The 26,299-nt window shown below is 40.5% G+C and overlaps 2 protein-coding genes across 2 annotated transcripts in view; one reads left to right on the top strand and one right to left on the bottom strand.

Annotated features, from left to right (window-relative positions):
- The first annotated feature begins 5,840 nt into the window (after positions 1-5,840).
- On the top strand, positions 5,841-12,660 carry CRYBA1 (crystallin beta A1). Its single transcript, XM_060081849.1, has 6 exons — positions 5,841-5,871; positions 7,494-7,558; positions 8,550-8,668; positions 9,913-10,054; positions 12,099-12,241; positions 12,513-12,660. Exons 1-6 carry the CDS (start codon positions 5,841-5,843, stop codon positions 12,658-12,660), a joined length of 648 nt encoding a protein of 215 aa, XP_059937832.1.
- A 782-nt stretch (positions 12,661-13,442) lies between these two features.
- NUFIP2 (nuclear FMR1 interacting protein 2) overlaps positions 13,443-26,299 on the bottom strand; it is a 29,157-nt gene continuing 16,300 nt past the window's right edge. The window contains exons 3-4 of the mRNA XM_060080669.1: positions 23,686-23,718; positions 13,443-21,903 (exon numbers count right to left, since the gene is read on the bottom strand). Coding sequence (XP_059936652.1) covers positions 21,851-21,903; positions 23,686-23,718 — 86 coding nt within the window. The 3' untranslated portion in view covers positions 13,443-21,850. The remainder of the gene's footprint in view (positions 21,904-23,685; positions 23,719-26,299) is intronic.

The raw sequence follows: 26,299 nt of genomic DNA, 5'->3' as shown, positions 1-26,299 counted from the left end.
CAGAAACCAGTGAGTAAGCAGGAGAAAGAAAAAAGAGTGCCCTTAACCTGGGCTCAGGCTTTCTGCCTAACGCAGGTCCTATCCGGGGTAGCAAGGAGAAGACACCTTTGAATGGAGATTGACGTTTTGGTTACTATAGTGGATAGAACATTCTCACTTTAAATTGAGACTGTCTTTTATGATTTAAAGTACATCCAACTTTTTATTACCTAAAAATGGCCACAAAAAGTCTTGGGAATGCCCAGGTTTACATCCAGGGCAAGGGAAAGAAATTAGCCCCAATGGAAAAACATAATGAGGCAGAGGAGATGAAAATAAATATGCTTTTATGGCTACTCTCTCTGAGTCATGCTGTTCAAACAAATGAAGGGTGAGGGATTCCTATAAACAACATGGTAAAGAATATAGATTTTGGGACCGAAGAGAATCAAGTTTGAAATCTGATTCTGCCACTTCCCAGCATTGTGACCTTGGGCAAGTAACATAAGCTCTCTGAGTCTGATTCTTCTACTGTAAAATGGGGTTAACTAAGCATATCTTTCAGGGTTAATTGGGAGGATTAAATAAGCTAACATTTGGGAAAACACTTTAAAACATATAGATTCTCTCCTGTTCTCCACTCTGTCAAAGGATGTTGTAGGGTGGCTGGTGGGACAGGGTATGCCAGGGAAGTGATCATGAGGATGGTGACTTTTTTACACTGTCTTCTCCAAAGGACAACAGAGAAGCAGATTGGCAGAGGGGTATCACCTCTGGATCCAGACAAAGGTGGAAGGAGACCGGTGTCGGCAGATCAAAAGCAGGACACTCCGTTCAATTTAAATTTCAGATAAACAACAAATAATTTTTTAGGATAAAAAATGTTTAGGACCTATTTATACTTCAAAATATTAATTGGTTATCTGGAATTCGAATTAACCTGGGTGTCCTATATTTTTATCTGCTAAATCTGGCCGCCCTAAATGAGACACAGAGTTGAACTACTTGGCTGTAGTTGAGAGAATGGGCTGAGTGCCACCAATAGGATAAGTCCCATCTTCGTTCCTATTTTTCTAATAGTTTCATGGAGTTCCAATTGAGAGGAAATGACAAGCTGCAGTATTGAGAAATTCAGTAAGACCGAATGGGATTGAGATGCCCTCCAGCTAGTTACACACAGAAGAAGCAGGCTAAGAGGCTCGCCCTTAGGACAACAGCACTCCCTAGCATGGAAGCAAAGGGATAGATGAACACAGAAAGAGCTCAGAAAGAACCAGAGGCTTGAGATACCTCCCAGGTTCTCTCCTAGTGCTTGCGCCTTCTCAGGCCCAGCCAGGCCCTGGCTCTCCTACTTGTTTAAAGGTGTAGCAAGGACTAGGGCAAAAAAGGTCCCCCCGAAGCAGCCCCTCATGGGGGAGGTAGGTGCTGGCTGAACGCTGACTGGGCCCTTTGCTTTGTACTCATCCTGCTTATTCCCAAACAACAGAAGTGCTGCTCAGCCGCCTGGTCAGCCCCATTATGCGCTTGCCAAAAAGTGCTGAGTCCAGGGGCTGCCCTGGCCCCATGACCTCACCCCTCTCACCCTGGGCCTCATCCTGTGAGGCTCCCTGGGCCCAGAGTCAAGGTCAGGGTGTCCAAGCCATCCATAAAATTCTTCTGAGCATCTACCATGATTGTCATGTGGCCTTAGTGCTGGGGAACCCAAGGTTCAAATCGACCTCATTACATTTGGGGATTGTCTCATTCTCCTCAACGTCTGTCATCACCTCCACATCTAAAAGCCCATCCCACTGGATAGACAGTTGCCCCACCTGTTCATGTGATGAGTGTGTGGACTGAGAACAGACTTCACAATCCCTGTCCCCCATAGATCAATGCCCCGCAGAAGATTAGACTGACAGAATGCGCTGTTAAAATGGAATAGAGAAAACTATTGGGAAAAAAAAAACCAAACGGAATGAATGTGGTCTTTTTGAAATTCAAAGACAATATTTTTTATCTGATAAATGTTTCTAAAACTTTGTTGCTTGTTCCCACTCATCTCTATGAGAATCTGGCACACGATAGTATCTGACTTGGAACAAGCTATAATATTGTTACCATTTATTGATGGTACTGGGTCCCAAAGGCTGCCCTAAACACCTTCATTTCCCTTCATCTGACAGCCGTGGGTCAGGTAGGTATTATCATCTGACTTTACGCCAGAGAGGCAGGGTTGCCAGGAGGAAAAACTCTGTGCTTTCGAATCAGCGAGATGTGCATTCAAGTCCCTGTTGGGTTCTCTGGCCCAGAACTTGGCCCCTCAGATCTTTAGTTAAGTCATTGGTAAAATGGGTATCATAATGATCTACTTCATGGGGTTGTTTTGAGAACAAAGAAGGTAGTGTCTGGTTCACAGTAAATGCTCTGTACACTGTAGTTATTGTTATTAAGGATGAAGAGGAGAGACCCAAACCCAGCTTGGGCGAAGGGAATGCAAGCTGGTTGCTCTCTTGGTTCCCACTTCTGCAGTGCCTCTGCCCTGACTTTCCTGGAAAGAGACAGTAGAGGGAGTTGGAGCTCTGAGGCCATAACCATCATGGGGCAGGTGAAGCAGGAGTTCCAAACAATGTCAAGGGGGGGAATCCTGTAGAACTTGGTTAAAAACCATATTGAGGGGACTTCCCTGGTGGCCCAGTGGCTAAGACACCACGCTCCCAATGGAAGGGGCTCGGGTTCAATCCCTGGTCGGGGAACTAGATCCCACATGCATGCCACAACTAAGATGATCCCAGGGCTTCCCTGGTGGCGCAGTGGTTAAGAATCCGCCTGCCAATGCAGGGGATGTGGGTTGGAGCCCTGGTCCGGGAAGATCCCACATGCCACGGAACAACAAAGCCCGTGCGCCACAACTACTGAGCCTGCGCTCTAGAGCCCGCGAGCCACAACTACTGAGCCCAGGTGCCACAACGACTGAAGCCCAGGCGCCTAGAGCCTGTGCTCCACAACAGAGAAGCCACTGCAAGGAGAAGCCCGAGCACCACAACGAAGAGTAGCCCGCGCTCGCCACAACTAGAGAAAGCCCGCGTGCAGCAACGCAGACCCAATGCAGCCAAAAATAAATAAATAAAAATAAATAAATTTATAAAAAAAAAAGATCCCGCGTGCCGCAACTAAAGGAGCCCACACGCGGCAACGATCCCATGTGCCGCAACTAAGACCCAGTGCAGCCAAATAAATAAATAAATATTTTTAAAAAAAAACATTGAGGTGCTATTTGGAAAGCGTGATGGTTGCCCTGGAGATTTGGTACTCCTTCTCCGGCATCCTTGGACTTAAGGTAATTGAGGAAAGAGGATAGAGGACAGGCTGGGGATGCTTATGACCCCAGGAAAACTGGATGGATATTTGTAAACTGTTTGCACAGTGACCTTGATCTTCCCCCTTACAGTGGTTTTGTTCATGGGTTTGGGTTTTTCAATCAAACGTAAAAGCCCCACTTTTCTGCAAAAATTAAAAATTGGCTCAATCAGCCTGCATGGTTCTAATACTCCAGTAGTGTGTAAAGCTCCCAAATTGAGATGCTGAGCGTGTATGAAGCACAAACACAACACAAGCAGGTCGGTTGTGGCTAGGGTGGTGAGGACTACATCAGTTTCACCTCTGCCCCCAGAGTCACAAAACCCCATCATAGGATGTCGTTCATTCATTCAAAACATATTTACTGGGCTTCCCTGGTGGCGCAGTGGTTGAGAATCTGCCTGCTAATGCAGGGGACACGGGTTCGAGCCCTGGTCTGGGAGGATCGCACATGTCGCGGAGCAACTAGGCCCGTGAGCCACAACTACTGAGCCTGCGCGTCTGGAGCCTGGGCTCCGCAACAAGAGAGGCTGCAATAGTGAGAGGCCCGTGCACCACGATGAAGAGTGGCCCCCGCTTGCCACAACTAGAGAAAGCCCTCGCACAGAAACGAAGATGCAACACAGCAACAATAAATAAATAAATTAATAAGCTCCTACCCCCAACATCTTCTTTTAAAAAACAAAACAAAACAAAACAAAAACATATTTACTGAGCTAAGAGTTTTGCCCAGAGCCAAAGATATAACAATGAACAAAACTGAGCCCCGGCCATCATAGAGAATGGCGTCTAGCAGAAGAAGCAGATAATTAAGCAAACAGTTTCTTTATCTTCAAAAATAACTTTGTTTTGATAGAAATATGTCCACATTGTTCAAAACTCAAAAAGTACAGAAAAATATACTATGAAAAGTTTTGTCCTATACCCGAACCCCAAGTGCCCAGTTTCCCTCCTTGGAGCCCAATATTTCTAGTTTCTAAAACAATTTCTAAGTGTGATCCATGCCATCATCGGTAAGTGCAGGGTGTCACGAGAGCACTTGGTGGGGGTACCTAAGCCAGTCCAGGGGTTAAGGAATGAATGAATGAACAAATGAACAAATAAGCGTTTTCCCAAGACCCCAGTTCTGAGGAGAAAGAAAAGGAAGGTTGAGGAAGAATCACCAGCATGGACAGCTGGTGCCTTAAGCCCTTGCACAGCCACCAGCCGGCCACGATCCCCAAGGCGACTCTGTTCTCGCTAGCCGTCGATCCAGATGCCATCAGTTGATCAAGCAGCAGAAACGTCCTAGGGTGGCACATCATGCTTATCATCAGACCAGTAGATTTGGAATGTTCTGCCTGACCTGCAAATACTTGTATGTATACCAGAACTAGCCCCTGGATTTTTGGTTCTGAGAAAAGGGGGCTCAGACAAACCTGAGTTACAGGCCAGAGAGATTGGCAGAGGGATTGGGAGAACTTTACTAGGAAAAGTTTCTTCCTCTCTCCAAGCTGCTATGAGATTTTCTACAGGATCTGTCACCAGAAAGAGAGTAGGATAATATGTAATAATAAACCTACGATGTGTTAGGCAGATAGTATCTCCTTTTTGGGGGTTGAGAGAAGCTGAATAACTTGCCCAGTCACCCACCCAGGGGGAGTTGGGATCTGAACTCACATCCGCCAGGCTCACCCATGGCACCCTCCACCCATGGCACCCTCCTCCTTCTCACAGTAGCTATGATGCTTGAACAACACATCCTCCCCTTCAGGGCTCCTGGGGAGGCCCCCAATTACCACACACTATTCTCACCAAGAGCCCTGAAATTCCAGGGAGAAATCATTTTACCTGTTAGGGTACCTTGGGCCTGTGAGACTGCTAAGGGCCTAAAGCAATATATTTTTTAAAAAAACCTCAAAAGATTTATTGGCTCCAAATTTGAAAAAGAAAGCTGCGAAATTAAAATGAATATTTAATAACAGAGCTACAGAGAGAGTCCTACTAGCTGACCATAACTGAATTCAACTCTAACATAGTTATACATATAAATATGGTATAATAAAGATTTCCAAGCACACACAGAACCATTTTTTAGAGTTCAGAATTGTAATAATCCTTTACATTTTTAAACAACAACCACCAAAGTGTATATCCTGTATGAGAAGGGAGGTGCGTTTTGATGTGTTTGTTATGACGTGGGGTCTTAGAAGGTCCTGGGGTGGCGAGAGGAAAGGAATCTGGAGAAGAGCAGGGGACAAGGATGCACGCAGAGACCTGTCCTCACCTCCCCGCTGCTCTGAGAGCAAGTCCACAGCAGCCAAGGCTTGCACAGCCAGCCTTGCCCACAGCAGCAGGGCCTCTCTGGATTTCTGTATCCCAGGTTTAAACAAAGCCCTGAGGGATGCCCGCCCAGCAGGCTGAGCCACCAAAGCTCTGGGATCAGGGGGAACAAAAGCAGAGGGAAAGCAGAGTGCTGACAGGGCCGGAGGGCATCAGCCGCAGGGCTATAAAGAGCAGGGCCATAGAGGAAGTGGCACCAGATGGAGACCCAGACTGTGCAGCAGGAGCTGGGTGAGTAAGGCCCTGAGGGGTGCTCTGGTCCTTTCTTTCCTTCCCCTGCAGAGACATGCCCAGAAGGGGGACCCCGTCTTCCTGCCTTGTGGTCAGAGCCTCTGAAGATGGCTGGAGAAGACTGGGGAACTCTGGGGGAGGTCATCTTCTCTTGCCACCTCAAGAGGTCACTTACCTGACAATAACCACTGCCCTAGCAACCATGGCTGGGAGGGGGCATGGCGCCCAAGAAATGACAGGCTCCTGGGGCATAGGGAGAAGGTAGGGGGGCAAGAGCTAGGAAGTGCTTGTTCAGAGGTTCAGAACGGAAAGTTACGTCACAGAGTTTATATGCATCAGTCCCTGGGCCAATACCAGCCAGAGGGAAAAGCTATGAATGGCTGTTCTGAGTTAAGAAAACTGATGTAGGGCTTCCCTGGTGGTGCAGTGGTTGAGAGTCCGCCTGCCGATGCAGGGGACACGGGTTCGTGCCCCGGTCCGGGAAGATCCCACATGCCGCGGAGCGGCTGGGCCCGTGAGCTATGGCCGCTGAGCCTGCGCGTCCGGAGCCTGCGCGTCCGGAGCCTGTGCTCCGCAACGGGAGAGGCCACAACAGTGAGAGGCCCGCGTACCGCAAAAAAAGAAAAAAAGAAAACTGATGTACACCTGCCTGTCTTCTTTCTTCCCTCCCTCCTTGCCCTCTCCCCCCCCGTCCTTCCCTCCTTTACTCTTCCTATCATCTTTTTCTATCTACCTCACCTCTATGAGCCTCCTCATCTGTAAAATGGGGATAATGATAGTGCTTCCCTCATAGGCTCATTGTGAAGATTAAATGTATTAATGCGTGTAAAGCATATAGGACAGGGCCTGGCATAGGGTGGGCCATTGTTAAGTGTTAGCTATTATTATCATCCTCTTTTCTTCCTCACTTTCCTTTGATAAGTTTTTCAATGCCGCCCGTCCCCCTCCTCAAACACGCACCACCCCAACATGGGCTCCGCATGGTGCTACATCAGTCGCTCTGGAGACCCAGGCCCTGCCATGGAGATGTTCACCCAGGACATATTCAATAGGAACACAGATCAGTACTGTGATGAGCGCTGGAAATGAGGAAAGAAAGCAAGTCGCCATAGGCTGGGGAAAGCAGCAAAGTCTCAGGAGGCAAGACCAAGGCTGGGTAGGTCTAGAAGGCAGAGAAGTAGGGAGGGGATGGTGCATGGCTGTGCACAGCTGGTCAGTTTGAGGGCTGTGAGAAGCCAGGTGACAGTGAGACCACGCACTGGTAATATGAAGAGTCCGGACTAGATGGCTGCCAAGGGGTTTATACTGGGGTATGTAAGACTGAGGCGATGCTGCCACCAGCAGCAGGTGCCTGGAGGCAGGCAAGGGGACAAGAGCCACGTTTATCAAGTGGTCGTGGCATCTGTTCAGTGCTCTACCTGCGTTATTGCTTCTAATCCTTACAATAACTCTGCGCGTAGAAGTTTTACCGATGGAAAACAACGGAGGCTCGGCTAGTGAGAAGCAGAGCCAGCATCCCAACCAAAGTCTGTTTACTGGACTTCAAGCCTCTTTTACTTCCGCCTGTGCTCCTCTCCCCTCACCCCAGAGGCCATGTCATTGGTGTGTGTTCTGTCTTCCAGAATCCCTTCCAACCACCAAGATGGCTCAAACTAACCCCATGCCGGGGTCTGTGGGGCCATGGAAGGTAAGCCCATCCCTATCACATGGAAAATTGAGGACTCCATCAGGGCAGGGGGTATAATACCACCTCAGAGCAGGGACAGTGACCGACCAATAAAACACCAGCTTGTAGGGAAGGGTTCAACCCAAAATCCAGATGCTGTCTCAGGAAGGTTCTTCTCAGGGTGCCCCATTCGGACAGAAGAAGGATGACCCCGGAAGCCCATGATGGGTTGGAAATGATACCTAGTTTTCTAGGTCAGTTTTCCTCCACACTGCTAAAATCATCTTAAAATAGAGCAGCCCGAGTGGATTATGACATGGAAAAACTGAGGGCCCAGAAATGAGGACAGATTGGCCACCAGATCCCAAATAAATGGTTGGACTATGGTCTCCTGACTCCCAGCGTGAGGCTGGTCGTAACCACTGCCTGAAGTGGCTGATCCTCAGCCACTGTTTCCCCCAACACCCTTACCTTCCTCACTGGGTCAACTCTTGAGTCCTGTTCACAGCTTTGGGAGTTGTCCTCTAGCCAGGTTCAAGAGCCAAGTTCTAGTTCAAGGTATGAAAGGGGTTTATCACAACTCTCCCCTTACTCTTTAGGTTTCTATAGAAGGTGTGGCTGGAGAAGCTAAGAAATAATTCACAGGGAGCCCCTGGGTCTCCCAGATTCCTGGCTTCTGGGCCACACTCATGCAGGAAGCATGGTGGAGTAAGAGTCCACAAATCATTGGTATGTCCACTAGGCCAGCTATCATCCCTGGAGGACAATTCCTATCAGAAACCAATCCCCACGTTTCATCCCGACTGGGCATGTGAACACCGCCAACCAGTGCTATTAGTTCAAACCCCTTCTTAACCCAGTCTACACTAGAAGAGACCTCATCAGGCCTCCTGGGCTGCAGCTAGTGATGGAAAACATAGGGTCAGACACAGGTTAAGATGTTGGCCTGGGCCTCTGTTCTTCCTGATGTACCACTTTCTAGCTCTGTTTTCCCATTTTAATCCCACTTCAGATAACCATCTATGACCAGGAGAACTTCCAGGGCAAGAGAATGGAGTTCACCAGCTCCTGCCCAAATGTCTCTGAGCGCAGTTTTGACAATGTCCGGTCTCTCAAGGTGGAATGTGGCGCGTGAGTATACACCTCAGCAGAACATCAGGTCCCTTATTTCTGGTCCCTTCAGACATGTGACCATAAAGGTGGAGATCAGGGAAGAAAGATGTTCCCCCAAACTCTAATAGTTTCTGGGAGAGAAGCCTCCATACTTAAGTAATCTCAAAAAAACCCAAAAGTCACTACATGCGTAATTTAGTAACTCAAAGCTGGAAGGAACATGAGGTTCTTAGTGGCTTGGTATTAGATTTGGGGGGGGGTTAAAGAAATATATACCATGGGGTGGGGCAGTGATGGTAATCAGTTCTGTGCTTCTGGAGCCCATAGGCTTCTGCCTGGGATTCCCTCAGAATAGCCACAAGCCCCTTGAGTTTTTCTTTTCTACAGAAAATAGAGAGGAAACTATCAAGCTACAGCTTCACAGCTAACTCCCCTCCATGTCCCAGAGCAGACACTGTTAGCTATTTTCTCTTTGTAAAAAGGAACTCAACTCCAGAGGGTAATATTAGTTCCTAGCTAGTCTTTCAGGAGTTTCTTGGTGGTGGTTAATCTCCCTGGCAAGGAAGACCCTCTCTTGTTTTGTCTTCTTACTCTTGGCAAGTTAGTTGAGGCCTTGATCATCAGCCTGAAAACACAAAGGGAAGGACTCTACTTTGGCCTAGGCAGAACTGGCCGTGCATGTCACAAGTTGCTAACCCCCAAAATTGAGCTCTTCCACCCTTAAAGTAAAATTCTTTAAGGTGTCATCAGTAACTGAGACCTGGTTGTGAAAAATCAATCTGAGGTGTTTTAATAAATAAGGTACAGGTATATATAGGTATGCAGAAGAACCCACAACGGGACAAGGAAACAAGAGACTAGTCATTCATCCGCTGCCTGTTCATCCCTTTGCTTCCTTAGAAAGAAGTCAATAGGTTTGGCTGGAGCCAAAGCAATAGTCAGTCACTAGATCCTGAACCTGGAGCTCCAAGTAGAGAATAAGGTAACTTGGAAAGGAAATATAATTTTAGACTGACTTTGCCAATACTCATTATTCAGGCCAGTGAAGTACACCTCTTCAGTGGATAACCCCAAACAAATATATTTACAAACCCACAGAGTGCAGCTGCCATTCTCCACCTCTCACGATAAAAGTATTACTTTGTATGGCTTTAATTGGATATTTCACCCCACTGTTAACATCTAAAACAAAAGATGCCTCCTCCATGAGGCCATGTAAGCTCTGAACACCATGAACAAACACCATTACTTGTCTTTGGCAGCTGGGTTGGTTATGAGCATACCAGCTTCTGCGGGCAACAGTTTGTCCTGGAGAGAGGAGAGTACCCTCGCTGGGATGCCTGGAGCGGGAGTAATGCCTACCACATTGAGCGCCTCATGTCCTTCCGCCCCATCTGTTCAGCTGTGAGTCCCTGAAATGTTCATTTCTGTGCATGTGGGGGATGGATAAGAGAGGGTGCATATGGACTGACACTTATGTTACTTCCCATCAGTTATGCTGAAATGTGGCAGGAAGGATAAAAGTATAAAGAGAAAAGAAAAATTCTGCTCCCTCAGTTTCTGAGTTTACCATTTGATTTTTTTTCTCTCCTAGATGGTATTTTTATTAAGCTAAAAGTAAGGGCTTCTTATAGGTGGCAGGAAGTGGATACTCAGGAGCCCAGATCTTCAGAAGTGCAATAGGATAATTAGTGAGAGCACTTACCATGTAATAAAAGTAAATCCTGGGCCAGTTAAATTTCAATCTGTGGGGCTTCCCTGGTGGCGCAGTGGTTGAGAGTCCGCCTGACGATGCAGGGGACGCGGGTTCGTGCCCCGGTCCAGGAAGATCCCACGTGCCACGGAGCGGCTGGGCCCGTGAGCCATGGCCGCTGAGCCTGCGCGTCTGGAGCCTGTGCTCCGCAACGGGAGAGGCCCACGTACCGCAAAAAAAAAAAAAAAAAAAAAAAAAAAATTTCAATCTGTGTATCATTTTACCTAGAAACAGGGAAATGCTGAAGTAACCTTTTAGTACAGTGGGATGACTGAAGTAGGCAAGAGCTCCAGCACCTCTTATCTTTGATTCCTAACTTTCTTGTTTCTAACACTAAGCAATATTCAATTATGCATCAGAATGGGATGATTTTAGTCTTTTGGAGAATTCAAGCAGAAGCAGGATGACCTTGAGGGGTGTGTGGAAAAATGATCCCTACACTGGGAGTAAGGCTAGGCTAAAACCTTTTCAAATGTTTATCTATATCATGTGATTTTCTCATGATTTTAGCTGTTAATGATCTCAAAGTCCTGTCAAAATTCAAGTAGTGGAAATGGTAAACTGAACTGCTCTAGAACTAAAAGGTATTTCCCTATCTGGATGTGTTTTCATCCCACTTTAACTCTGATTTTTTCCCTCTAATGTATTGATATAATTTACACATAGTAAAATGCACAAATCCTAAGTGTATATTCTTATGAGTTTTGAAAAACATGTATACCCACATAACCAACACCCTAATCAGATACAGAACAATTCCATTGCCCCATAAAATTACCTGGTGTCCCTTTCCAATCAATTGCTCCTTTCCACTTGCTATCACTAAGGCTAGTTTTGCCTGCTTTTGAACTTCATAAAGGTTAGTCTCTGCCTTCTTAATGCTTGTAGTCTTCATATCCCCTACTGGACATTTACATTGTTTCCAATGCCATGTACACACACAAACACTTAGGCACACATGGACTTACTTTTCCTATCAATTTGTGGGATCTTTTCCACATTACAATTAATCCTTTGGTTGGCTATGTGTTTCAAATATTTTTCCTGCTGTCATAGTTTTCTTTCATTGGTCTTTCGTTGTTCCAAAGTATATCAGTTATTTGTACATTTTAAATGTTATGGTATTGGGACATCCCTGGTGGCGCAGTGGTTAAGAATCCGCCTGCCAATGCAGGGGAAATGGGTTCGAGCCCTGGTCCAGGAAGATGCTACATGCCATGGAGCAACTAAGCCCATGCGCCACAACTACTGAGCCTGCACTCTAGAGCCCGCAAGCCACAACTACTGAGCCTGCGCTCTAGAGCCCACAAGCCACAACTACTGAGCCCGCGTGCCTAGAGCCCGTGCTCTGCATGCAACAAGAGAAGCCACCGCAATGAGAAGCCCGCGCACTGCAATGAAGGGTAGCCCCCACTCGCCGCAACTAGAGAAAGCCCACGCACAGCAACGAAGACCCAACGCAGCCAAAAATAAAGAACTTAAAAAAAATCTTAATTGTTATGGTATTAAATTGGATTAAACAGGATTACCCAATTTTTAAAATCTCTGTATTGCGTGAAATATTTTTACCATTAATGATCATGTACTTCCTCCTGTAAACCAGGAGAGTTTTGAGTTTGATAAATGTGGTAAAGAACTACAATGACAGCCTTAACACTGGTACTAAACTTTAAAAAAACAATTTCTGCATTACAGAATCATAAGGAGTCTAAGATGACCATCTTTGAGAAAGAAAACTTTATTGGACGACAATGGGAAATCTGTGATGACTACCCCTCCTTGCAAGCCATGGGTTGGTTCAACAATGAAGTTGGTTCCATGAAGATACAATGTGGAGCGTAAGTGCATCTCAGTTTTTCCTTCCCCCGACATTCCTGTATGGAAGGATTTATGTTGACTACTCTCATACCTTTTTTCATAATCAAGGTTAATTTTCAGCTGGTTGTAGGTATCTGCTCACAAATGGTGCCTGGCGTATTTAGGATGGCTCTTGTTTTCTAAGCCTAAAAGCCTTCCATATCATTGTGTTGAGGAAAGAGGCTCAGGTTTGGGGGTCTTGACCAGGTTCCTAACTAGTTTTAATAATCCAATCTGCTTTGGCTTTTATAGCTGGGTTTGCTACCAGTATCCTGGATACCGTGGCTATCAGTATATCTTGGAATGTGACCATCATGGAGGAGACTATAAACACTGGAGAGAGTGGGGTTCTCATGCCCAGACTTCCCAGATTCAATCAATTCGCCGTATCCAACAGTAGTGGATTAAAAGCTCCAAGTAACAATTCCCCAAGCATGAGACCTTGCTAAGCAATCTAGAATGAATTTTATGTTCTGCTCAGATATTGCTTCCAAATGTTAGCTGCTGAAATCCACAATAAATGTCATTAAAAAAAACCCAACAACTTTGTAGACTGAATTAACTACCATGCTTTATAGAAATCACATTTACATGCCTGAGAATCTTAAAAGACAAGCTTCAATAAAACCCCAAGTTCCCTTTTGTGTCCTTGCAAGTCACTTACCTGGCCAAGGACAATGATTCCCTATTTCAAAGAACATGAAAGCATATAACCCAAATGTATCAGTCTATATAGCGACAGACACACTCTTGGTAAATGTTTTTTCATCTTTTCTAACCCCCACTCTAATGTTGATGTTAGCACTGCTTTTTTTCACTTGTGACAAATCAATGCTAAACAAACTTAGGAAGTTTCTCAAATATGCATTGCCATATTGCTTAATTGCTTAGCTCAATTTCGGTTTCTTATTTCAACTGGAAGAACATAAGGCTCAGTGTCATGACAAAAGGCAGGATAGCTGCTCTCACAACCGATTTTTCCATACACATGCCAATTCTTAAGTACCTTAATAACCTGTATGATTAGAAAAAAAACCATGACCTATGACCATGCTATATTTAAGACTTAATTTGTACATTTGATACTTCGAAAAAAATATTATCAATGTCACGATCTTAACTTAGTTTTCAGTAGTTTTTTTGAATTAAAGCACACAAAAGATGATAACACAAACACCTCAGAAACTTTAAAATTTTTTATTCAACAATGTACACTTATTGTCTCTTAATTTGATCTACAAATTTCTCGTTTTTTTTTCCTGATAAAATAAGTAAATCTGGGTATGGATGTAGAGTGTTTGTAATTTGTATTTTTAAAACACTGAACATGAAGTAAGACACCAATAAAGGAAGAGCATCACGTAACTGACACTTCCTCAGAATCCATGACATCAGAAACAGCTATGGCAAATACCTAAGCATTTAGCAAAAGGGTAAATTTCTGGCCACTGTTCTTGTATCTAGAAAAGGCCTATCATTCTGACTGGTCAAAATAAACACTGAAAAAACATTTCTTTAAATTGGGAGATGGAAGGAAAAAAATCCTCTAACATAATTGTAGCCCATTAATTGTCCTTTCCCCCAGATTAAGAGGTAACTCAGCTCCTAAGTGCTGATGCACACAAGACACAGAAATTACTTTGCTCCTCCAATAACGTTCTAAGACTGAACATGTGAACCACTGACAGATGCTGAGTAGCCATAGCCATCAAAGATGATGCTATACTCCTGCATTCATGCCTTTTAAGGCCATGCATTATGGGCCACCTTTCACATCTTGACTAGTAGACTTAGATTTTAACTGTCACTTTCAGTTAAGGTATAGAAGGGTTTTGCTGTGTTTTCAAAGACAACAACATACATTAAGAGCACACTTGCTGATAGAGAAGTAATATTCTTCTATACATAGGAAAAAGCTATAAAACAGAAATATTTCTTTTATATCTAGGAGCAAGGGGAAAACACCATTAGTATTATCTCTACTTAAACATATTAGCCTCTTCTACAAAGGTCCGGAAGAGAATATAAAACAATCTTTTATAAGATGATTTGACAAAACCTGGCCAGTACATCTACACAACCTTTAAGTACACATACATGTGAAGTAAAGCTATTTAGTACATGCAGACTGCAGCAATTAAACCAAATCAGCTCAGTTTCTAACTTGTTCTAATCAGCTTGGGCAGTTTTAAAAAGATACACATCATCTTTAATCTGTGCTTTGATCTTTAAAGAACTAAATGATTCTTATCTCAAGTCAGTCATTCATTCAGTAAACCAAATTTATGCTAAAGCAAAGGTAAAAAGGCTATCCTACCTTTAAACCAGGTTTAGAGGTTTAACATAGAATTGTCACAGAACTCCATGTGGCAAAGGTCCTTCCTTCACTTCAGTTTCAATTACTTCCCATTTCTATTTGATCAAATAAACGAAAATTTCATTGAAGAGTATCCAACAGTTTGTAAAGCTGATAAAACTGCCCTGTTTTAAAAAAAAAAGCCCTTTAGTAGACATGAGTCAAGCTCTCATTTTAAACCTGTTGTTAAAATAGGTGCCAATTTTCCTCTCTTCTAGTTCCACTGATGAGCTAGCCCAGAACTCTAACTTTGAGCCATGTTTCTAAACATGGTAAAGCTAAGAGCAGCAAAGTAATAAGGATAGGTCACTTTTGGTAATGACACACAAATTAAACTTTCAAAACATGTGCATAGCTTTATTCATCTACTTAGATCTAACCTTTTCATGGAGCTTCGGCAAAATTCGAGTGTGCAAAATGCATTTCTAAAACGTAATGCAAGCAAAGATTTTCACATTTACACTGGCAGGAAATACAGAGAAACTAACAAGTCACAGTAGGGAGAGTTCAGATCTTTTTTTTTTTTTTTTTAATGACAGAATTGCACAGTTCATTATTTTGAGACAATTGTTGCAGACATAAATATTTAAAATTTTCTAAGCAAGGTGCTTTAACAATAAAAAATTTTTAAGTTGGAAAGAGCCAATAACTTGGATCATAGCTCACATAGAATTCCAAATGAAAGTGGACTCCATCATCTCCCTAGATTTTGCAAACAATGCTTTTTATAACACTAAAGGAAACAGCAAGCTGAAACGTCTTTCAAAGCACACAAGAAATGGTGTCATCACATTACTTGAAGAAGGTGCTGAGCGGGGAGGGAAAGGAAGTGAAGAATCCTTTTACTATTTCCCACTACAGAACAGCCACTAACAGACTAAGAACTAAAAAAAAAAAGAAAAAAAAAGAAAAAGAAAGAAACAACCAAAAAAGTAAATCAAATCACTTCCCAGTTTATAAAATAGTTCCAGTTTGTGACGAGATCTGTAACTTTAAACAGAGAGCACCAGTTGGGCGATAGAATGAGCATTTCATACTGCATAAAAATTAGTGAGGTGGTAAGAACCATCAACTATCTCGGGCATTGTAACATGGCCTTTCCAATTTTTTTTTTAATATACATGCAAGGCACATTGATATAAAAATAGATCTCTGGCCAACAAATATATTAAATAAGCAAATTAAAATTTTGGCTTTGCAATATTGGCAACATCAAAATATAATCAGATAGCTTTGGACCACATCTCTCTCATATTCTTCCACCCCATTTGGTGTTTTTCCTCCATCATATTGGGTTCAATCTCCTTCAAGTTTGAGTATGTGCTTGAGAAATGACTTTTCCTCTTGTCAAGTAGCATAAGTTTATCTTTCCTAAGTAAAAGTACGCTAGAGAAGCAGAATAGTTGGTTTTGATTGATTTGATTAAACTAAATCGGATTGGCTTGGGGAAACATTATTTCTCCTCTGTATACAAACAAAAATAAGCTCCCAGTATATATAGTAGACAATTGTTTTCTTTCCAAAAGACCAGCAACAAACCAATGATACTACTTCCTTTAAGCCATTCTTCCCAACTCCTCTTTTTGAGGCAGAGGGAATAACAGAAGCAAAATTAAGATTTAAAAGATTTTCAGTAGTAGAAGACATTTTAAGGCCAAAACGTGTAATACTAACAGAATTTGTATTTTCCTAAGTTAATGTCCTTCATAGGCCAATACCATAAATAATTTGTACTGATTCCCTCCCAAAGAGAATTTTTAAATTCATTCACTTTTGTTAGTGGCTGTGCTACAGGAAAGGTATCAAAGCAACCTATAAAGGTATGGTATATAGTAATGTAAAAAGTGCATCACATTCTTGATTTTTCAGTTTCTCATAGCAGCAGCAGGATTAATCCAAGACAGAAAATAGTTGTATACTCATCCTAAAAATGCAACAATACCTAATGAAATGTATTCAGTATCATGAAAGGATCCTCCTCCACGGAGGATAAAGGAAACAGACAAACAGGGGTAAACTAAAGGCATTCATTCATATTTACATATTAAACCACTTTTGTTAACACCAAATCTTTACACCTAGCAAAAGAAATATTTAAGAATAAAGCAGACATTACTAAAGCAGTATCCATTTTTGGAGCCTTTGTTTAGCACCTGAGGAGAAAAGGATTTATGGAAAGCTCTGCAATTTACCTCAAGTTGGTTTTGTTGGTCTACAGAGTAAAATTTTGATATGCAATCAAAGTGAAACTGAACTGGAAAATAAATGTCTGTAGCTATTCTAATAAGGCTGCAGAAAAGGGATACTGCAGTACTATAAAATGGCTTTAGAACTCTGGACATAAACAAAATCTTATGGATAAATAGGGAAGTCTGAATCAGCAAACCCACTTGTGAGGATGGCTGTTCCATAGGTTTCTAGCACATAACTGCTATTTGACACTCCCAGTAATGCAAAAGCAATATACCATTCATGCTTCACTGGGTGTTTTTATTGTGTAGACAACTTAAAACTCTATTTATTCGTAAGACCCTTCTTGAGTAGCAAAATGGTGTGAAATTTAATTTAAAACTCGGTAAATTTTGAGTGAAGTGAAATTTTGCTTTTGAGTGAAGCCAATGATTCATCATTCTTTAAACCAACCCAGGTTGGTCCTGGTTCTCACACATCTGAACAGATTGATGTATATTTAAAAAGAAACATTTTAAGATACTTAAAGCAGAAGCCCATCTTTCTCAAAATAAAAGAATCCTGGTGCGCTGTCAATTAATTACATTAATGAAAATAACATCAATATTAAGAACTAATGATAACCTAATGCATCTCTGAAAACATAAAGCAGCTATTATTCTTTTAGTCTTATCCTCTGCCCCTCCCCTTTAAACAAATATCAACATTTTGGGGGGAAAAAAGCTGAGCAAATTCTACCATTTCTTTAAAAAATTCAACAGTAAAATTATGGGTAGGATTATTAAAAGACACTGCCTGATCAGAATCTACAACTGGTGCAGCATTAACAGACCTGATCATAGTATGTATTTGTCCCACTATAGTGTCTGTTTTACACAGTTAGCACAGGTATACAAGAGGGATCATGTGTTATTTGAGGATATGGCTCAGTGGCATAACTATTCTCATAATCCTTGGAAAGTGTGGACTTTTAATCTATTTCTAGAACTTGAGGAAGAAAGCCTTGAAAGAATGACTTCCTCCTTATTTAGAGGAATTTAAAATCAAAGTCCTCTTCTAAATTTCCTTGACTGTGGCCATTTGGTACATGACATACAACTTCACTAAAAAAGTTTACAGCAAAAAATAAAACCATTTAGATGCCTCCAAAAGGGTTAGCAACAAGCCTAAAAACCAAGCACAGAACTACCACTGCTATGTAATGTTTTGTGAAAGAAACACATTTTGTACTGTGGACAACACTCATTGAGGTTTGTCATCCTATAAACTGTTATTTGAAAAAACAATGCAGCACTTTTTTTCCTTTATAAAGTTTTTGCAGATTCTGTGATGATTAGGGTAAGCAGATGATTAAGGAAAACAGCAAAATTCTAAACCTCTCCAGCCGTTTACTTTAAGGAAAAACAAACTGCCATTAACAAATTCCTAGTTATTGTCTATCCCCTCCTAGAAAGAGGAGGAAGGGCTAGCTACAGATGCTGTAAATACATTGTATGTGAAAGCTCATTATTACTGAAGTCAGAGGAAAGGCTATGGAATTAACTTCAGTTCAGCAAAGTGGGGTGAATGAAGAGAAAGATAAATACACCCTGTCTTTTGTGGGGAAGGGGAATTATTCAAGACATCTACAAGAGAGTGGTATGTGACACAGACACCTACAATCAAGACAGATTTAAAAAGAAATCTCCACCCTTAGTTAGTATCTTCATAGCTATTAAAAAAATAGGTCATGATTTCATTCGTAGTGCCATTTTTCAAATACTACCCTTTTAAGGATTAAAACCACCTGACTTTATTCTGTGTAATGAAAACAAATGGCACAAAATAAATACAAGTTCATTCTCTGAATACTAATATAATGTCTTACACACATTCATCTACTAATTTTTAATATCTCCTTCTCTCTCACACACACAAGCACTCAACAGACACACACACAGACACACACCTTTTCAGTCTTTACAATGGAGGGATGTTAAAAATCCCCTCTAGACTGTATTTGGTTTATGCTACAGTACTAATACTCTGAGTTGAAGAAAAATTCTTTATACCGAACAATAACACATCAATGTTATTTAAATGTGCTAAATTAATCACAGCTGAAGCTTACACAAAATAATCAGAAAACATCAACTCTTAAGATTTTTTTTTTTTAATAAGTGCTCTGTAAGGAATTGTGTGAGGACCTAAGAAAGATTGCGACAAGTAGAGTTAAGTGTTACCAAACAGCACAAAGGAGACATGTCTCAAAGTCCTGCTTGTACCTAGGCAATTAAGTCCATTAACCCAATGCCCCCAAAATACTGACAGTTAATGATGGGGCACTAGGGTTCCAGAAGGTTAAGAGACATCCCTAACTCTATACCTCTAACCATATAATCAAGGAAATTTCAGTGGGGAAATCAAAGTGAAATGTTGCATTGTTTCATTTAGAAGTGAGACTCAAAAACCTTTGGACAAACACAGAGATGGGGTACATTCTCTTTTTGGCTTCTCTAAACATGGAGGCCTGAGGGATATGGAAGGGAAGTAGGAAAGCAATGACAACTTTCAAAAGATATTTTCAAGTAAGTGTTGCTTCTAAATTAAAAATTCAGATGCGGGCTGTTTTTTTTTTTTTTTTTTCCTTTTAAAATATATATTCATTCAACCTCTGTATATCACAAACCCAGAAAGTTTCTTGTGAGTTGTGACACAGAAGAGCTTTCAAATTCCAGGTAAGCAAAATGGATGTTTAAAAAAAGGAGGGCGACAAGGGGAGAGGGAGAGAATCTGGCCCTAAGGCGACAAGTGGTTACACAAGGCAATTGAACACACAGCAGAACTTTAAAACCTGTAAAACAAACTGGAGCCTTTTTTTTCCTTTAATCAACCTTGTATCTTTTTTTTTAACCTTTTGAAAATTTTTATTTAAAAAAAAACACAAAAACACAGACTTCTTTCACTTCAGTATGTGGTATGATGCATTTTCCAGTTTGTTCAATGCTTTAAAGCTCAAGGATGCCTCTGCTTTCAATTGTACATGGGCCTGAAGCATCCTAGCTTTTGGCAAGCAGGCAGGAGACTCAACAAAAATCAAAATAGAACAAGGCAGACTAAATGCAGGGCACATCTGTAAACATATTATACATTTGAAAATTACAATATCTGTAAAAGTGATACAGTTTACAGGGGAAATGAAACTATCTGGAACTGGCCTACCACAAGTTTCTGAACCTGGACTGATACAATAAGTTATTATATATATATATTATGTATAAAAGTTTTGTTTACATCAAGTGGAATTGGCAATCCATGCTTATACTTTTAAAATCTAAGCAGGGCAGAAATCCAGACTATAAAGATATTTTCTCTACTCTATGCTGAGTCCAACAGCTTCTTTCACAAACTACTTGTTAAAAGCCTCAAATAATCAACAAAACAAGAAAACTCATCCATACTACGGTCGCTCAAAACTGGACATTTCTTAAGCAAAAGGGTTGAGCCAAAGTAGTTACTTTCTCCCCAAATACCCCTGGGGATCCAGTCTACTTTTATTAGAAGACTACATCTCTCTATATAAATGCCCTGCTATTTTAACCTGTATTTGACATACATGGATATACTAATTTCTGTGTGTGTGTGACGCAATGCTATGTCAGGCCAGAGAACTTGTTTTTACGCCACTAACACCACCCAATCTTAAGTTGGACCCTTAGTTTCTGCACACACAAAAAAATTTATTTTAGCATGCTATATACAAGCTGCAGTGCAACAGGATGGTAATGTGATGATAAGACAGGGCTAATGCTCTTCTCTGCCCAAAAGAAAATTTCCAGAATTTCACATTACTTTCTTTAAAAAACCCATTTGCTCTAGTATTAAAATATATTTATTAAGATATAATTAGAAGCTAATAAGCTCAGAAGTATAGTCTGAATGGAAACACACCTTCTATAGGCAGGGTTTATTACCTCCTCACTGGCTAAAAACATGAAGTTTCATATTTCCATGGACTTTTTTCTTCCCCCTTTAGATTATTTCTGAGAAATTAAAAGAGAATTTACAGAAAGGTACACAAGTTTCTCTTCAGATGTTTGATGAAAAACAAGAAAAACAGCACATTTAGTGTTAGTGACAGAGAGCAAGTCCGGAGCACCTACAGTTGAAAAGCAGAATATATTTTTGCTCCCACTTACACAATTACATTAAAATATGGGCACAGGAGTATTTTTCCATATTAAATATCTAAAGCCAATTGTTTGTTCTGTAACTTTTCTTTAAATGACACTCATGGATTCTTTACTTATTAGAGTCCAATATGTAACCAAAGCCAAGTGAACTATGTACCAACTATTCCAGAACTGTAGAACTTCAATGCCCTCCCCATCCCCACCCCACAAAAAAATAAAAGGAAAGAAAGAAAATATTTCCCCAACACCCCACAGAGGCTGCTTAACTCCTGGCAAGACATGCAAATCATATTCGCTAAAAAAATACACCCCTGCAAACTTCAAGGCATTTTATCCAGCATTCTCGCAGGGCTCATAGTATAACCAAAAGATCAAGGGAGGAGTGGGGGAAAATGCTGAATCATTCTGGGTTCCCCGTGATTAGTGTATCACTTTAGTCACAGAACAAGATACAGAGATCTTTTAAGTGGATTTGCCTTTCCAGTGGGTCATCTGTTGCCCAAGTTGATGACAGCAGGAACTTTAGAACCACGCTTGTTAATAAGTCCATATTCATTAATCACTTGCATTCACACTTAAAAACGAAAACTAACAAAAAAGAAAAAAAACTATTCAGTACCAGAGATTAAATAACCATGTGTAGTCTCTTGAAATAAATTTGATTCCTTAAGAAGTCTAATTACTTTCAGGTGCCTTTTTTTTAAATAACTATATATATATATGTATATATATATATATTTGTATATATTATCCTGTGATTCTACTTATGGTTCCTCTGCTGCGTTGAAGATCTAGGAGCATAAAAGCCTTGTATCCCCCATGAACGGTGGCTCTAATGCTGCAGAAAGGTTACAAATAGGCAGTCTGGTCCTTCATTGATCTGGACTATCCATGGCTTCATTGTAAGTGATTATCCTTTTGGGATCTGGAGGGAAGTTTAAAAAATAAACACATAAATAAAAACAAGGTCTGAAATCCCCAAATGCCCATGTTCAAAAAACAAATCCCAAATAACCATCATCATGTAAACTCCTTTTATGAAAACACAATTTAAAGACCATTTCCTCTTTGTATCAACACATGTGTGATCCACTTCGTCTCAACCAAATAAATCAACCTCAATGGATTCCCAGCATAAAGGTCCTCGAGCCAGTGAGGGGCCTCAACGCCTACAGGTTAAGAGGGTTGAGTTCAGTTAACCAGGACAATGTGCTTCTCCTGATTATAAAAGTAGCACATTTGAAAAAAGCAGACAAAGGTTATTAAGTCATCAATAATCTAACACTAAAGTAAACACTTAGATTTATTTTCTTTTGTTCTCCTCAGCAAAATGAAGTTAAAATTTATTTAAGCAATGTGGATTGTCTATTAAGGAACTGTTCAAGAAACACCTAGCACCAAAAATTTCAGGTTAAATTAAAGCAAAACTACCGGTTCAGTCCTAATTATGACTTATTTCTTCCCTCTAATTTCCCATAGCACCACCAGACTTTATTCTCAGCAACAGCAAAAACCTGTGGATATCCTAGGTTGAAGTATAAAACAGTCAGAATGTGTCTGGGCAGACTCCAGTGTTATTTTAAATTCCCATTATTTATCTGTATGCCCCCCTCTTCTGGAGAGCAATGTTTTTATTACATACTACGTCTATCTACCCTAAGAACTTTTTGAAGTACACATGCTTTAATAAAAATAAAACTTGTCAACCTAATAGAAAAGTATAAAGGCCTGAAAATAATATAGAAGAATTCAAGCTCACCTGAGGCTAAGAATCAATCTAATTTAGTCCAGAAACAATATCCTTTCTAGAACTCCAAGGGACATCCATTAGCAGCTTGCCAGGAAGGCAATGCTCAATTCTTAATAGTTAATAACCATTTTAGAGTAAAAAACAGGTAGGTCTACTTCTGCAGGGTATATTTTCTAGTCTATGTTTTAAATGTGTGTTTGAATAAGGAGGTACACAGAAAGCAATTCAAAATAGTTTAAGAGCTTGCCAGCTATTTTCAGGTCATGGCTGTGTTAGACGAAAAAGACCTGGCCTAAGAATAAGAGAGAGGATGGAAGAAGAAGCAATGCTGGAAAATCAGGGAATCTTACTTTCTAGTCCGGACACTTTCTAGTTTATATAGTAACCCCTCTGTGCCTCAGTTTCCTAATTTGTAGTAAGAAAACAGAATTTCTAATGCCTTCAAGTTCTGAAATTCTAGGACTTTCACATTCATCTGAAATTCACTTATTTTAACTAGCAAGCTGGATGGCAAGTGGGATCCAGCCCTGTAAGTGGGCTTACAGGGCTCTGAAAGCCAAAATCTATTATTAGTGACTGACTCTCCAAACCAATACTCACTTTATTTCAGGTATCCCACAACTAACATATTTTATTGTATTTGGAAAGAACGCACTCAATAATTAAGATAAGCAATTTTCAGTTTTTTGAAAATTCCAAATTATCCAGATGTGGATTATCCAGTCCCTCTGCCCTCCTGCTACTCACATCTTGTTTATGTGAGTGAAGGAAGCTAATCTGCTATTCTGTAGATTTCTAACCTTCTTTTCAGAGAATATACAGCCCAAATAAGGTTTTTACAACAGCTAATATTTTTATGAACTATGAATTTCAGTTCTTAGGCTACCCTTTGTCTATCACACAAATACAGATAAAGACTGGCCATAAGGACATTTTAGGTAACCTAACCATTCTTACCTTGCTTCTGCAAATTCCAAACAGATTCCATTTCTGCAAAGAAGAAAAAAAAGGATTATTTTTATACACCAAGTTTTAAGCTTTACACCAAGAGCAAAGTTTAAAGCTATGCTTTTCACTTTAAACCTAAAAAACCTAGATGGATTATTGCTGGGCTGGGTTCTATGAAACCCAGACAAAATATTCAAATTTTCCTTTAATTCTTGAGAGTGTCATTGAGATGTCCTTAAATGTTGATTACAGAAAATCAATTATTACCTGAAATCAAATTGCCAAGAGAACAACTCTGTCTGCACAAACAGTAAAGATATGCACATGCATGCTATAGATAAAATGATTTTTTTGTAATAGCTCATTGTTATTAAAAAACACCAAGTATTTTTTGGCAACCCATCATCCTTCAACAAGGTGCCAATGTCTTTTGAATGAAGCATTCATCAAATTTAACTAAGCTTGACACTTAAAATGCCTTATTAAAATTTTACTTAACTCTGTGTTATAGGTAAGTAGTTCTCTCCTACAAACCCAACCTACTCTTCTTAACCCATAAGGTCAAAATGTCAATCCATACCTATTTATTAATAACACACAACCCTTATCTGTTCCAATTCCATTCAAATGTGATCATTTACAATGTGCCTATTTTAGTATCTTAGAATAAGGGAAGTAGGTACATAACCAAACTGTAGTGACATACAGAGAGAGGGCAAGAAAAACTCCACCTGGAAGCATAAGAAAAAGCTTCACAGAAGGGATATTTGAAGTCTTGAGGAATAAGACAGTAGACGACTATTACACCACAAGAACCTAAGAACTGTTCCTTGAAAGGAGATTAATGTAAACAAAAACTACTTAGTAATAGGAATGACCTATAACTAACACTGAGAATAAGTGCTTTTCCACGGCCCTATAACTACCATTTTGAAAAGACAAAAAGGTGATTTTTATTCTGTATAACTGGACTGTCTGTAATTGTATTCTATAATTTATCAGCAACCAATTATAGTTAAGGAAAAATAAAACTGGAGCTCATTAAGATCAGATATATCTGAACATAGGTTATAGTTAAGGTACAACATAATAGCTCCCCAGGGCTAAAAGGAAGTAAGTGTCTAGATCTAAAATTATTACTTTTTGTTTTATGTGAATGGATGGGGTCAGGGAATGGTAGAATCACATTCTCCCTGCCCCCACCCCATCAAACTCACTTCTAAAAAACCTGCTAAGATTTTTTGAAAATTTGTCAGAATTGGATGTTTGGAGTAATGGGTTAATTATTCAAAATGACCAAAGAATTATCCAGATAAAACCCCATTCAAGGTATCACAGCAATTCCCTGATTAAACAAAGACTGGGAATAATGCACTGCTTGCCACTTGGTCCAAGAGCTTAGATGGATGCTATGGCCTTTAAATTGCTGAGCAGATGCCCATCTAAAGATTGGCAGGAAAATTCCCATCTCCTAGGAGGTCTAAGGAGAGAGAATTGCAACCAGTCTAATCTGGGGAAAAAAAGAAGATATATCAGGAAAGGAATTCTAGTCATGGCACTCATGTATCTATCACTTCAATATAATTTCTAATCCCATTAGTTTCAGGCAATTAGGAGTAGCTGCAATAGTAATTAGAGCTGTTATCTACAAACTTCTGGATCTCAGAATGGCTTACTTTAAGAAGTCCAAAGAGAAGCCTTTCCTTGGTTGACCTCACTACAAAAAAAATTAATCCGACCACCTTTCCCCCTTTTAAAGTACAGATATCTCACATTTTGCAACAGATAAATTCCTGAGTTCTGTATACACAGATTACTTGATGCTCATTATTTAAAGTTTGCTTAATGCAAAGATAAATCTATATTTAGTTTTATGTCGAGAAAAGAAAAGAACAACAGAACTTTTCATTGTTATAGCCCGCTTATGCTATAACATTTTCCTTTCTTTTCCCAGCCGAAAACCTCAACCTGCCGCTGCCCCACCCTTTTTTTGGTGGGTGGGGGGAGAAGGGCACTACATTCAAGAGTCACAGTAGCAGCATACTATTGTACTTTTAAAGCAGAGTAAACATACACATTTAGAATAAAGACAAAAATAACTATTTGCAAACATCCCATTTCTTTAGTGGATTGAAGACATTTCCTTAGCTTCAACTAGGACATTCAGCTTTACATTCTACTCTAATGATTTTAAATTATTTCTGGCAAGAAAATTTTATTACCCTCAAATATGGGCTCTGGAGTAGTGAATTTGACTATGACTTCTGAGGAGGGAAAAGGGATGCTGACCTAGCTAAAAAATTAGTCATGGGCCAGCCTAGCTTCCAGCCAGGAAATCAGCATTATCTGCAGTGTTGTACTGAGAAATGAATGCAATTCCCCTTCCTGCTATTTAATATCAATTACTTCTATAACTAGTAGCAACTTGATTTCCTTGATTAGAATTTAATGTTTCCATGAAACTCCAAGTTAAGATGAAAAAGAAGGGAAAATAAATCAAATATTGTTTGCAGGATTATATGCCATGCTTCAACCACTCTAAAAAGACTAACAAGAAGCTAGTGACAGAGAATACATGGGAAAGAAGTGAATGACATTTTGCCCTCTTTTAGGTTACAAAAGT

This window comes from Mesoplodon densirostris, chromosome 18 (genome assembly GCF_025265405.1).
Source record: "Mesoplodon densirostris isolate mMesDen1 chromosome 18, mMesDen1 primary haplotype, whole genome shotgun sequence".
NCBI classification, from domain to species: Eukaryota; Metazoa; Chordata; class Mammalia; order Artiodactyla; family Ziphiidae; genus Mesoplodon; species Mesoplodon densirostris.
The sequence above is the reverse complement of the archived record's forward strand: the minus strand, read 5'-3'. Positions and strand labels throughout refer to the sequence as shown.